A 15,226-nucleotide genomic window follows, 5' to 3' on the forward strand; every position below is an offset into this window, starting at 1 on the left:
AATGCAAAGAGATGCCATGTTCATCGATTAGAAGACTTAATATTGTTAAAATGGCAATACTCCCCAAGTTGATCTACAGATTCTTCACAATCCTTATCAAAATCCAAGCTGGATTTTTTTGTAGTAATTGGCAAGGTAATACTGAGATTCATATGGAACTGCATGGGACACAAATTAGCCAAAAATATTACTGAAGAAGAACAAAATTGATGGCCTCACATTTTCCAATTTTAAAACTCACTACAATATTACTCTGCTAATCAAGATATTGTGTTGTTGGAGCAAGACATCTAGATCAATGGAACAGAACTGAAACTCCAGAAATAAAAACTTATATTTATGTTTAACTGATTTTATTATTTTTTTAAATCAGATTTTTGAGACAAAGAGACAGAGCATGAGCAGGGGAGGGACAGAGAGAGAGGGAGACAGAATCTGAGGAAGGCCCCAGGCTCCGAGCCATCAGCACAGACCCTGACATGGGGCTCAAACCCATGAACTGTGATATCATGACCTAAGCCAAAGCTGGATGCTTTAACTGACTGAGCCACCCAGGCGCCCCATGTTTTAGACAAGGGTGGCAATGCAATTTAATGGGGTAAAATAACATTTTCAATAAATTCTCCTGGAACAAATGGACACTGCATACAAAAGAATGAAACTAGACTCTTACCTTACATCATACACAAAAATAATTCAAAATGGATCACAGGGACACCTGGGTGACTCAGTTGGTTAATCACCCGACTCCTGATTTCGGGTCAGGTCATGATCACATGATAGGTTGTGAGATTGAGCCCCATGTCAGGCTCTGCGCTGGGTGTGGAGCCTGCTTAAGATTTTCTCTCTCCCTCTCCCTCTGCCCCTGCCTCCCTACCTCCTTCTCTCTCTCTCTCTCTCTCTCTCTCTCTCTCTCCCACACAAAAAAAAAAAGAAAAAAAAGATCACAGACCTAAACATAAGAGCCAGTGCAATAAAACTCTCAGAAGCAAATATAGAAATCTTTATGACTTAAGTTAGGTAATAGCTTCTTAGAATTGACATCAAAAAATTAAAATGACCAAAAAAATAGATATATTGGATTTTTGTCACATGTGTGTTTTACACTGGCAAAGGAGGGACGCCTGGGTAGCTCAGTCAGTTAAGCGTCCAACTTTGGCTCAGGTCATGATCTCACAGTTCGTGGGTTCGAGCCCCACGTCGGGCTCTGTGCTGACAGCTAGCTCAGAACCTAGAGCCTGCTTCAGATTCTGTGTCTCCCTCTCTCTCTGATGCTCCTCTGCTCACACTGCCTCTCTCTCTCTCTCTCTCTCTCTCTCAGAAATACATAAAACAAACAAAACAAAACAAAAAAACCATTACATTGGCAAAGGATAATACTCAGTGTAAAGAAGATGTGAAGAAAAAACAGCACGGTGCCACATTAGGATGAAAGTTTTCTACTATAACCCTAGGGTCAAGAATAATGCCAGGTACCCAAGAGGTGCCAAATAAATATGTGTTGAACGATGATTATCAATGTAAATATAAATTGATACAAGTTTTATGGTGGCAATGTATATATATGTGCCAATAATTAAAACACACATCCCCCTTTACTCATTAATTTCAATTCTAAGTATCCAAAAAAAAAAACCAGAATAAGCTCTCAGAAATGAATGTGCTGATTGTCCGATGGGTGCAAAAAATACATACTAATGCAACAAATGTAATTGTTGAATTAAATGTCAAGCCATTTTCCTCCTTTGAATAAGAATGATTGACGGCATAAAGATTTGTGACTAGATTAAAAAAAATTCTACATTTCTTTTGGATTAAACTTTATTTGAAATTAGTACTAAAAAGATATTTCCCAACACGGGCTTAAAACATTATGTTGCTTCACAGAAAACTAGGAATAAAATAAGCCAAGAAAATAATTTGTCCTTGTTCTGGAAATTGTGAACAATGTAATATAAGAAAAATATGTAAAAATTATAATTATTTAATTGGAAGAGACAAACAATATGAACAAAATTTGCAAACAGTATTACTAAAAAGTAGAAAATAAATTCAAAAATAAAAGAACTGAAATTTAAAGATCGGCAGTTTTATAACTCACCAACATTATTTTCAAAATTTAAGAATATAAAATACATAAAACCATTTACATGGCACAAAACAGCATTGAAAACTTACTTCAAAATATTTCAAATCTTTGTTGAGTAGCATAAAATACTTCAATAAATGGCTTATCTTATTTCTGAATAGGATGCTCAATTTTATATAGAAATCATTTCCTTGTAATTTTTTTAAGTTTATTTATTTTGAGAGTGCAGCATGCCTGTGTGCACACATGAGTGGAGAAAGGACAGAGAGAGAGCGGGGGAGAGAGAATCCCAAGCAGGCTCCACGCTGTCAGCACAGAGCCCAACACAGGTATCTGTCTCAGGAACCAGGGCTCCATCCTAGAAACCATGAGATCATGACCTGAGCCGAAATCAAGAGTTGAATGCTCTACTGACTGAGCCACTTAGACATCCCTTTAATTTTTTTTATTAATGTAATGCACCACAACTCAAAATTCTTATACAACTTATAGCTACAAACTGGAGAAAATGATTCCAAAGTTTATCAGGAAAAATAGAACAGAAATATGGCCAATAATATTTTTAAAAGAAAAGAGTATAGACCACTTATCCTACCAGAGAGTTAAAAGAATTTTAACCCTATCAACCAGGCCAAACTGTTAGCAAACAAATCACTACTGTTTTAGGGGGTTTGTTATAAGCAAAGAATCTAAAAAATGCCATTTAAAATGATCATTTCCCTATCAGATTGGCAGAATATTATATATGCATACATATATTTGATGCAACTTAGTAGTACAAAGAAAGACAAAGAGAAACATTTACACTGTTACTGAGGTTTAATATAACTGGTATAACCTGTTTTGGAGAGCAATTTAGCAATAGGTAGCAAAAGCCTAAAATATGTACATATAGAGTTTGACCCAACTATTCTCCTGCTGGAAAGATATAATGAAAATATATAATGTGAAAGCTAACATTTACCTATAAGGATATTTTCTACAGTATCACTCATAAAGCCAAACAATGGAAAAAGTCTTAAGAGTATAGTAACAAGGATTAGTTAAGTGACTATAACATGATATAGCCATTAAATAACAGGATAGATCATCTCTAAAAAGCTAAATTGTATTTAGAACACTTAATGACACAAAAAGCTATCCATAATGTTTTAACTGATACAATGAATAAAAAATGCAGATTAAAAATAGTTCATAAAGGGGGTGCCTGTGTGGTGCAGTCAGTTAAGCATCCGACTACTGATCTCGGCTCAGGTCATGATCTCACAATTCATGAATTCGAGCCTGCATTAGCTCAGCAAGTATTATTTTATTCCAATTATAGATGTAGAAATATGAGAATAGAGATAGACGGAAAGGAAGAAAAAGAGAGAGAGCCCTAAATATAATCAGAGGTCACTTGTAAATAATAGGAATTATTTATTATTTTTTCTTTCGCTCTTCTCAACTTCTCATTTAACTTTGACAAGAAACTTTAACAAGCAGAAAGAGAATATCATTGACACACTAGATTAAAATATAAGTTGCTGCTGGCAAAACATGCAAATAGTTAGGGTATATGAGAGTTGACTAGATACTAGAATACTGTAAACATTAAAAAGATAAACATCTTCTGAATCTCTTCAAATCACTTGTTAATTATGCTTTTTGTCTGAATTAGAAAGACAAATTAGAAATACCTTGACAATATTTCATGAACTTCAAAATCCTCTGCTGAAAAGATAAAAGAAAAATCTAAATAAAATTTGTAGTTTGATATTTTCTGATAGCCTAAAGTAGGTCAAAGAAAAGTATTTGCAAGATAATTTTCAAAAACAGAAAAGATGGTCTCTCTCTTTTTGATAACCTTGCTAAGAAGTACCTATCTAAAGGGGCACCTGGGTGGCTCAGTCAGTTAAGTATCCGACTTCAGCTCAGGTCATCATCTCATGGTGAGTGAGTTCAAGCCCAACGTCAGACTCTGCGCTGACAGCTCAGAGCCTGGAGCCTATTTCGGATTCTATATCTCCCTCTCTCTCTACCCCTCTTTCACTCACACTCTCTCTCTCTCTCAAAAATAAAAATATTTTTTTAAGTAGCTATCTAAGGAACAAACTGGCAGTTGCCAGAGCAAAGGTGGGTAGGGGAGTAAGTGAAATAGGTGATAAGGATTAAGAGTACACTTATCTAAGGGTGCCAGGGTAAAGCATCCAACTTCGGCTCAGGTCATGATCTCACAATTTGGGAGTTCGAGCCCCACATTGGGCTCTGGGCTGATAGCTCGGAGCCTGGAGCCTGCTTCAGGTTCTGTATCTCCCTCTCTCTGCCCCTCCCCTGCTCATGCTCGCTCACTCTCTCTCTCTCCCTCTTTCAAAACTAAACAGTAAAAAAAAAAATTTTTAAAGAGAGTACACTTATCATGATGAGCACTGAGTAATGTATAGAATCATTATACTGTACACCTGAAATTAACATAACAGTGTATGTTAATTTACTTCAATTTAAAAAATGTAAAAATTTTGCTTCCAAAAAAATAAAAATATCTAAATATCACTCTTCATTAATGTAGATGAATAATTACTTTACCAAACCTATGGAAATCAAATACAGTATAGTATGCATCTGAATATACTTAATGTTGTGTATAAGATGAAAATTTTCATTTTCTCTAATGTCAGAAAAGTAGCTTTTGCTACCTCATGCACTACGCTTGCCTAAAGCTGTAAAACTAGAACTGATGCAAAAGAGTGAACTCTGTAGACAATACCATTCCATGTCAATCACATGTGCACAAAACCAACAAACATATCCCAACTAATGTAATGTACTTAAAAAAAGCAAAACTAGGAGCGCCTGGGTGGCTTAGTCGGTTAAGTGTCTGACTTTGGCTCAGGTCATGACCTCACAGTTTGTGAGTTTGAGCCCCGCAGTGGGCTCTGTGCTGACACCTGGGAGCCTGGAGCCCACTTCAGATTCTGTGTCTCCCTCTCTCTCTTCCCCTTCCCTATCTTGTCCTCTATCTTTCAAAAATAAACATTTAAAAAAAGCAAAATTAATCTTTAGCATGTTCTTAAATCTAATCATGTCCTCAAATTTTCGTTACTTTTTCCTCCTGAAAGCTATATCAGAGCTATCATTGTTAGTAAAATACGACTTCAATCCCAGGAAACTGTACTTCAGTGACATTATTGAAAATAGGTCATTAGGTGCTCCTGGGTGGCTCAGTCAGTTGAGCATCTGACTTTGGTTCAGGTCACGATATCACAGTTTGTGAGTTCGAGCCCTGCATAGAGCTCTCTGCTGTCAGTGCAGAGCCTGCTTCAGATCCTCATTCCCGCTCTCTCTGTGCATCTCCTCTGCTGGCTCTCTTTCTCTCAGAAATAAACTTTTTTTTTTTTTTTTAAATGGATCATTAAAGACAGTGCTTTGCAGCCAACCCACTTTCTAACTGTGTTATTGTCTTTGCTTAGTTCTTTCTATTTTATACCTGTTGGATACAAGGCATCATGCTAGTCATGCTGGCATAAAAAGTGTTTTGATGTAAGAGTCGTATACTCTAATTGCCACAGAGAAGTTTGATTCTTGTTCAGGAGGACGCAGCAACATTGATGAGGGAAACAAAGGCAAGAGAAATGTAGCTTAAATTAAATCTCCTTACAGTCTGCAGCCCACTGATAGACACCTGAAACATGCAGAGTGTGACCTTGCCCAAGCAACTCATGGCTGCCTGACTTCCTTGATGTTTTTGTTCTATTAAAGACTCACAGTAACCTTACCTTAACAGCAGCTAGCCCGTCAAGGTCCTGAAAGCCTTGCTTCGAAATTCCTTAGAAACTTCCATTATTCCAAACCCCCACCAACTTAAAAGTATATCATCAATCATTCCTCACAACCCCACTGCAGCTCTTTCTGCCCAGGGGTCCTGTCCCCATGCTTTAATAAAATCACCTTTTTGCACCAAAGATGACTCAACAATTCTTAGCTATTTGCTCAAGAACCCCATAAACATGACTTCTCACATCAGGGGTAGCAAAAAGCTCTCTCCTTGGCACTTCTGTTGTAAAACTTCTGAAGTAAGAAGATATGAGAAATGGCTCCTGGAAAGGTGTTTTCTTTGATTCTGTTTGTTGTTCTTGAGTCACTAAACATCAAAGGACACTATAAAAAGAACCAGCATCATAGGAACCCCTCTTAAACCCTCACCACACATCTTTGGTAATTTCAAGTAGTGATTCTAAAACCATTAAACATACCCACTTAAATATAAGTACGAAGCACATGGAGCTCGAATATACGTGATTTTGGGGTAAGTCTCAACTTTTCCTTCATAATATGCCATATACTGAATTTTGTAAAGAGCAAAATTTTATAACTGAGACTATAGGTTCCATGTATGTGTTTTCTGCACCCCCTTGAGACTTTGGAAGCATGAGCCAGACATCACTAGCAATCATTTTACCAAATTAAAAGGTATACCAAGACATGCTTACAAGTTAGAAAAAGACCTACTACAAAAAGAGCTTAGGTGACCTTTGAGAGCTTCTGAGTTAGGATTATCTTAATTCTGCTACTCCCCAGTAATATGAGTAATAGAAAGCTGAACATACTTCTTTGGGAGAAAACGCTATGCCACACTCCAGAGATGTCCCCTCCTCTAACTCCAAAGAATATATGTCGGGAAATGCAGGGTCTGTGAATTGCCCTAAAAGACATAAAAAAGAGCATTTTTTTTTTAAAAAGTCAGATATTATCTATAATACCACTACTAAATATGAAAATGAAGCTTTGAGAAACCTCATAGGCATGTCTATAACAATCAAAAAGCAGTTGCTAAAGTATCTGTGCAGGGCTTCATAAGGTTGCTGTTGGTTAAAAAATCATTCTTAATACCAAGGTTCTAATCATCAAAACTGACATTCAAAAATGGTACAAACATATATTTAATCAGCAATTGGACAGTAAACCCATTTTTAAAAATCTCTAAAGTCAAAGCAGCATATCACAGTGATATGCAGATGAATGTAGAAAGGAATGAAGGTCAAAGTCAAGTAACAGACTAAATCTTAAGTCCAATAAGTGAGAGGTTCCTTCTCCAGCAAAGATAAAGCAGGGAAGACCCAGACCTCCTCCAGATATGAAAGCATTAGGTGGAGATACAGAAACAACTGTCAAATAATAATGCGAACTTCAGGGCCAAAAATTATCAACACTTCCATAAACTGCTAAAAGAAGTTCCTGAAAGATCAAATGTTTCATGTAGCAGAAACACTGTCCTCACTAAACAATTCTAAAAATCCTTTTTTCCTCCCTAAAGTTACCTGACTAACGCAAGGGATGGTAATAACTTCAATCACCTGTCTGGAAAAGAACTTCGATAACTCACTGACTGCAAGCTCCTTCAACTTACTCAGTTTCACTCACAGTGACATATAACGTGGAAAGCATTAAATGATGAAAAGCCCATGAAGTGTGTTTTAACACCAGCACTGTTTGTGATGTGGGAAAAGATACACATATTATACAGGAAAGAATACCCACCCAGAATGAGTATATATCTAGAAGACAGAAAACATAATAAAAACAATAGGATAAATATTCTTAAATACATTTGGAGTATATATAATAAAAATAGAGAAATGTTCATAAGTATATTTGAAATATAAATAAGCCTGTAGTTTGTGGCATGCAATAATCCAAGGCAGCTTCAAAAAATATTTCTTAAGTGTCTATAATGTACACAGCACTATACTGGACAAGTCAAGTAGAAAACAAAACTTATAAACATAGTCCTTGACGTCAAAGAGCTCACACTGTAGTAGGGAAGTCAGACAGGTACACAGCTCTTTGTGATACAAGACAGAAATTGGTAGCGCTATGACTTACTTAATGTCCCAAGTGAGTAAAGAGAAAAGAAATAATTTCAACCAACTGTACAGGGATGGGGACAGGGTTAATGACTCCTAGGGACTTGTAAGGTTGCAGCGAATTTATAAAAGAGGGTGGGAACGCAGGTACCAGGAACAGATGAAGAAGAACCATCCTAGAAGGGAAGCCCAGAGCCACTGGAAGGAAACGTGGAACACAATCTGGTGGCAGCAGAGAGAGCAGTTGGAACCTACTACGGGAAAGATGACTGGAAAGAAAAGGTGGAGTCCTACCTAAATGGCTCTCAACATTTCCTCTCCGTTAAGTCCTCTATCAAATAATTGTGACATGACCAGGAGAAAAACCAAGTGTAATTTGTCACAGAAGGGTAGCTATGTAGTCAAATGCTTAATAGCAACAACATACATTTTCACATTGGAAGTATAAACTTTATTGTAAATTGTTAATAATTATTAAGATCAAGGGAAGTACCTCCTAGACTGTGTCAGCAGCCTGCTGCTAAGAGCTACGGCTATTGGTAATAGAAAGTCAGCAAAGCTTTTTTTTTTTTTAATGTTTATTTACTTTGAGAGAGAAAGCATGCATGCAAGCGGGGGAGGGGCAGAGAGAGAGAGAGAGAGAGAGAGAATCCCAAGCAGGTTCCCTGATGTCAGACCTCAAAATGGGTCTCAATCTCATAAACCGTGAGACCATGAGCGGAGTGGAAGCCAAGAGTCAAACGCTAAACCAGCTGAGCCACCCAGGTGCCCCCCAGCAAAACTTTCTGAGCAGAGAACAGATGTGGTAAGATCCTGGCTTTAAGGAGACCACTCTCTGAGAAAGGTATAAGGAGAAAAGCTTGGTGGCAGGGGAAACATTTGAAAAGATGATGCAGTGGCCTAGAAGGGAGACTTGACCTAGGGCTAAATCCGATTTGTAGAAACAAATGCACTCTGCAGGCTAGCTCTACAGAATAGGCAAGAGTTTGTGATCCACTGAACAAGATGCATGAGAGTATATGAGGCAGTCAGCAAGAGTCAACTGTTAAGCAACTCAAGTTTCAATACCCAGTTGGAAGAAAAAACAGAATAGAGACTTCCTACGTATTTCCAGCTGCCTGCTGTACGCCTCCCTGGGCTAGCGCACAGCCTCCTCACGCAGCATGCTCGCCTGCACCTGATCCTCCTCCTGTATTACCTCACATATGAAGTGTACCTCCAGTCACCTCCCTCTTACAACCAAAGAACGGGAGACATTGGCGCCTTCCTCCACTTCCCTAATACCTACGTCCACTCGGTAACCAGGTCGGAGTATCTGTAATTTCTCAGCACCTTGGCACTCCCTTCCCATGTCCAGCATCACTGCTTGTGTTCAGGCTTTCATCAGTTCTCACATGTATGGCCACAACCCCTCGCTGATCTCGCACTCTCTGGTCTTGCCCTTCCCCTTCCGACGTGCTCCCCCAGTGCATTCTCAACTCTGCTCCAAAAGAAACATTAGCAAAATGTATGCTTAAATCACAGCACTGCCTGGATATATATCCCTTAATGGTGCAGCCTGGACTTCTGGCCATATTAACTCATTTCTAGGCCTTTGCCTGAATTGGTTCACATATCCCCTCTTCTTGTGTATCACCTCATTCCTCAAGACTCAAATTAGGCATCAACTTCTCCAAGAAATCTTTCCTTATTACTGATTCTCAGCTAGTTCTCCCTGACATATGCTCCCTTAGCACCATGTACTGACTTGTCTTATAGCATCTGTCATGCTATATGGTAATAACCTGATTTCTGTCCAGCTGTCCCACTGTTACAAGTGGTCTTCATTTATCACTTAGATTCGATAGCCATCTCGTTCTGTTCTGCTCTGTCCTGACTTCTACAGGTTGATTCAGCTAGACCCCCTTGTTCTTCCGCCTCTGATTCAGTTCAACCACAGGGAGACACCAGTAGGATATCAGAAGGTAGGGGGTATTTATGCTCCCCTGTCTTTACTGCGCTGGCTACAGTTCTGGCAACGGCTGCACTCCTGTACGACTAAAGCTCTTATCACTTAGTCCTTCCTTCATAGTTTCACTGATCATGAGGCTCCAGTAATATCGTGCCTCCTCTTACTCCTTCAGGTGCGGAGGTAGTAGCAGTTTCCATCACTTGTTGATTTGGTTTTTTTTTTTTTTTTTTTAAGTTTGTTTATTTATTTATTTTTGAGAGAGAGAGAAAGAGCACGAGATCCCACAAGTGGGGGAGGGCAGAGAGGGATAGAGGGAGACAAAGAATCCAAAACAGGCTCCAAGATCTGAGCTGTCAGCACAGAGTCCAACACAGGGCTCAAGCCTACAAACCATGAGATCATGACTTCAGTCACCCGGGTGCCCCCCGCCATGTTGATTTCTTTTAACCCAACTGCCACCTCCATAAATAATTCCTTCATTAAACTCTCTTCATTTAAACCCTTTGAGTGATTAATCTGTTAACTACTGAGACCCTTACTGATAAACCTACCGTCCACTTCTTGAGAACTTGGAAAATATCTTATTATCCTTAAAGACTCCAAGTCTAGTATCTAGCCTGTAATTGGTATTCAACAAATATTTATGGAAAAAGAAATGACCAAACCAATGGTTGGTAAGATTTTTCTGTAAGGGTCCAGATACTAAACAATGTAGGCTTTGCAAGCCATATGGTTTCCATCACAGCCACAAATAATATGCAAACAAATGAGTGTGTCTGTACTCTAATAAAACTTCACTTATAAAAACACATATCAGGCCAGATTTGGCCCAGAGGCCTTATTGTGCCAACCACTAGAATAGACAAATGAAACACCTTTACATAAGTACCTATCTTTTGGGGCACCTGGGTAGCTCAGTTGGTTGAGTGTCCGACTCTTGATTTCGGCTCAGGTCATGATCTCACAGGGTTCGTGAGATCAAGCCCGGCATCAGGCTCTGCACTCACTGCTTGGAGCCGGCTTAGAATTTTCTCTCTCCCTCTCTCTCTGTCCCTCCCATACTCGTACTCTCTTTCCCCAAATAAATACTTTTAAAACTTTAAAAAAAATTTTTTTTAAAAAGAAGTGCCTATCTTTTTAACTTAATGTGACATAAAGATACTTAATACACGAGTAAATAGAGAGACTTCTCGATAGATACTTACCTGAAATTCTTGAGCAAAATTAGCAATTAATAATTTCATTTTCATTTGTAATATAAATATATACATATATATCACATTCTTAACTAACTATATTAAATCAAATCATAAGCACTGTTATATAATATATGTTAGCAAAGTATTCTGATATTATAATATTGGTATGTTTCTAGAAATAAAACCATGATGAGATACAGAGTACAAGAAAAGCATGCAGTGAGTAATTAAAAATATTTAAGAACAACTGCCCTGGACTTACAGTATTTTTCAATATCATACCTTAAAGCAACTTAAAACTGCCTAAAAGAATATTATTATAGTATAAAAGATATACCTAATTTTTGTTTGAAGTCCATAGAAAAATATTCAAAGTCTTGTAGATTAAACTGAACTCTGGCACGTGTTATACCTTTGTTTTTTACTATAAATGGAATAACCTGAGTAGCACCAACATAGGTACCACTGAAGTTAAATACGTCCTAAAATTAAAAAAAAAAGAAGAGGAAGAATTAGAAAGCAGAATAATATTCTATGAAAATAATTTAAACCACAAATTATGCTTTAAAAGAATAGATCTTAAAGTTCTCATCATAAGAAAATGAATATACCTATGCTTGATGAAACACATTAACTGGGCTTATTATGGTGATCATTTTGTAATATATACAAATATCAAATCATTATGTGGTATACCTAAAACTAATATAATACAGTTTTTTAAAAAAATTTTAATGTTTATTTATTTTTGAGAAAAAGACAGAGCATGAGCAGGGGAGGGGCAGAGAGAGAGGGAGACACAGAATCTAAAACAGGCTCCAGGCTCCGAGCTGTCAGCACAGAGCCTGATGCAGGGCTCGAACCCATGAACCGTGAGTTCATGACCTGAGCCAAAGTTGGATGCTTAACCGACTGAGCCACCCAGGTACTCCTAACATAATGTTATATGTCAGTTACACCTCAAAAAAATTTTATACCGTTATTTTTTATCAAGGACATTATTAACTACAGGATGCTATAAAATTGGTCACATTTTCCTACCCCCCCCACCTCCTATATGTAATCAGTTACCAAATGTCATTCATTCTGCCTCCTTTACCTCTTCTCTCTAAAGTAACTGTATGAAGTTAGTAACTCATCACTTTTCATTTCATTTCTGATCTGAATTTTCTCCAATTCACCCCTCCAGCAACTAAGTCACAATTAAACTAATTTAAAATCTGACCAGATCACTTTCTATCTTAAAATGTGATGATTTCCCTCCAATTTCCAGACAACGTCCAAGTTTGTTAGCAGGGCTCATAAAGCTCATTTTGATGTTCCCATGCCTCACCTCGCTCCACTCTTACCGCATCACTTCATGCTTCAGCAAGCTGTATGTCCTGTCATTTCCAACCAATACCTGATGCTTCACCCTCTGTGTCTTTATCAGCGTGTCCACTCTGTTAGGAAAGCTTTTCCCTAACTTGTAATTGCCAGATAAAATATTATATATCCTTCAAATATCAATTAGATAAACCATAATTTATTATGCTGTGCTCAGAATTATTTCTGTTCCTTGTATTTATGTACCATTACATCATCAAGACTGTTTATTTGTTCACAAATCTGTCTCTCCTAGTGGACCTTAGGCCTTATTCATTTTTGCATCCCTAGCACCTGAAACCTAGCTTAAATATATGTAAGTCATGTTTATTGGCTGCATCTCAACTTTAGCATACATGCCAAGCACATGCTTATATCACAAAGCAGAATTACTATATTATAGCTTTACAGTTTCTAAGAATTATACATAACATTAAAGAGAAACATTGAGGAACATACTGCATTAAGATCATCTGGCCACTATCTGTTTCACTTATAATATCAACCTGGTTCTGCAGGTAAAATTTGCAAAATCCAGTATGGGTAATGAAAGTTTGATGCCTTGTATATTCACAAAAATCACTCCTCTTATGCAATTCTGACTTTGCCCATATGCTCATTTGGACAAAATTTCCTAATTGTTACTAAGATACATATTCAATGCCATACAGTTATTAAATGCATTACTGACAAAGGCACCTGGGTGTCTCAGTCGGTTAAACGTCCATCTCTGGATTTCAGCTCAGGACATGATCTCATGGTTTGTGAGTCTGAGTCCCATGTCAGGCTTTGTGCCGAGCGCTTGTAACCTGCTTGGGACTCTCTCTCCCTCTCTCTCTGCCCCTCTCCTGCTCACTCTCAAAAATAAATACATTTTAAAAATCTTTTAAAAAATAAAAATAAATACATGTATTACTGACAATATCTGGCAATGCCAGAATATTATTTTTAAAAGGTAGCTAGATAGCTATGCTTAAAAGTCAACATAATTAAGGAATACTGATATATATTCATATAAAGTCTTATAAAATTATTCTTGTACTATAACATTCAAAGCATGCCATGAATTTCTTTAGAGTGTGGGAATAAAGTAGTAAAGTCTCCATACAGTTCTAATATTGTTCAAGGAGTAACACCACAGCAATGGAAAAGAGCATTCTGGATACTAAGGGTTTAGTCTTCAAGAATCACCACAATCTTGGACAAGCCAGCCTAGTATTTGTCAATGGATGTGGACTTATTATGCCTTCAACATCGAAAAAAATAAAGATTAGAAAATTATAACTTAACCACTCTGAGTGGCTAAAATGAACAAATCAGGAGACTATGGATGCTGGTGAGGATGTGGAGAAACAGGCACCCTCCTACACTGTTGGTGGGAATGTAAACTGGTGCAGCCCCTCTGGAAAACAGTGTGGAGGTTCCTCAAAAAATTAACCAGAGAACTCCCCTATGACCCAGCAATAGCACTGCTAGGAATTTACCCAAGGGATACAGGAGTGCTGATGGATAGGGATACACGTACCCCAATATTCATAGCAGCACTCTCAACAATACCCAAAACATGGAAAGAGCCTAAGTGTCCATCAACGGACGAATGGATCAAGAAGATGTGGTTTATCTATACCATGGAATCCTACATGGCAATGAGAAAGAATGAAATGTGGCCATGTGTAGCAACATGAATGGAACTCGAGGGTGTTACGCTGAGCGAAATAAGTCAGGCAGAGAAGGACAGATACCATATGTTTGCACGCATAGGTGGATTAGGAGGAACTTAACGGAGGACCATGGGGAAGACAAAGGGGGAAAATGGTTGGGGAGAGGGAGGGTGGCAAACCATGAGACTCTTGATTACTTAGAACAAACTGAGGCCTGGGGGGGGCGGGGAAGGGGGGGTGATGGGCATGGAGGAGAGCATTTGTTGGGATGAGCACTGGGTGTTATATGGAAACCAACTTGACAATCAAAGATTTAAGAAAAAAAATAAATCCAAATATATATGTTTTCCATAAAAAAAAAAAAAAAATTAGAACTTAACAGGGCACCGGGGTGGTTTAGTCAGTTAAGCGTCCCACTTCAGCTCAGGTCATGATCTCGCGGTTCATGAGTTCAAGCCCTGCATCGGGCTCTGTGCTGACAGCTCAGTGCCTAGATCCTGCTTCGGATTCTGTGTCTTCCTCTCTCTCTGCCCTATCCCTCCCTCCCTCCATCCCTTCCTCTCTCTCTCTCTCTCAAAAATAAGTAAACATTTAAAAAAAATTTTTAAAAGAAAATACCCTAAAGACACTAGAATTGTTGATGCCCTTGAAGTACAGACTAGAAATGAGGCCCTACCAGAGGCACTGGCAGCCTCATCAAGTTCTGCTCAACTTAATCCAGCCCCAGCATGGTGCCAGGTGCTGCAGTACTAATGGGAGACAAAAACAGAAGTGCAGATAATGTGAAAATAATAGGACAAATGCTATGATGAAGATGTTCCCAGAGTTTAAGATGTTTGTAACATCTTATAAATGCTACAATGGAGGGCATATGGGCCTGCTTTGAAGGATCAGGGTTAAATTTTTTGGTTAGGTGAGACCAAATTTAATTCCTGAAAAACTTTCCAGAAAAAAAATAAATAAATAAAAGTATGTGTCTGAGCGCACTCTGTCAATTGTATGACAAAATTTTAGCAGAGTACAGAGCAATGATTTAAAAAATAAATACAACTAGGGGTGCCTGGGTGGCTCGTCGGTTAAGCGTCCAACTTCAGCTCAGGTCGTAATCTCACAGTCTG

The 15,226-nt window shown here is 38.1% G+C and overlaps 1 protein-coding gene across 1 annotated transcript in view; it reads right to left on the reverse strand.

Moving 5' to 3' along the window:
* Window positions 1-15,226, reverse strand: part of CFAP47 (cilia and flagella associated protein 47) — a 500,885-nt gene that overhangs the window by 420,030 nt on the left and 65,629 nt on the right. The window contains exons 20-21 of the mRNA XM_039256279.1: window positions 11,420-11,564; window positions 6,676-6,770 (exon numbers count right to left, since the gene is read on the reverse strand). Coding sequence (XP_039112210.1) covers window positions 6,676-6,770; window positions 11,420-11,564 — 240 coding nt within the window. The remainder of the gene's footprint in view (window positions 1-6,675; window positions 6,771-11,419; window positions 11,565-15,226) is intronic.

Source organism: Hyaena hyaena, unplaced genomic scaffold (assembly GCF_003009895.1).
Source record: "Hyaena hyaena isolate Hyena2069 unplaced genomic scaffold, ASM300989v1 scaffold_12, whole genome shotgun sequence".
Classification (NCBI taxonomy): domain Eukaryota; kingdom Metazoa; phylum Chordata; class Mammalia; order Carnivora; family Hyaenidae; genus Hyaena; species Hyaena hyaena.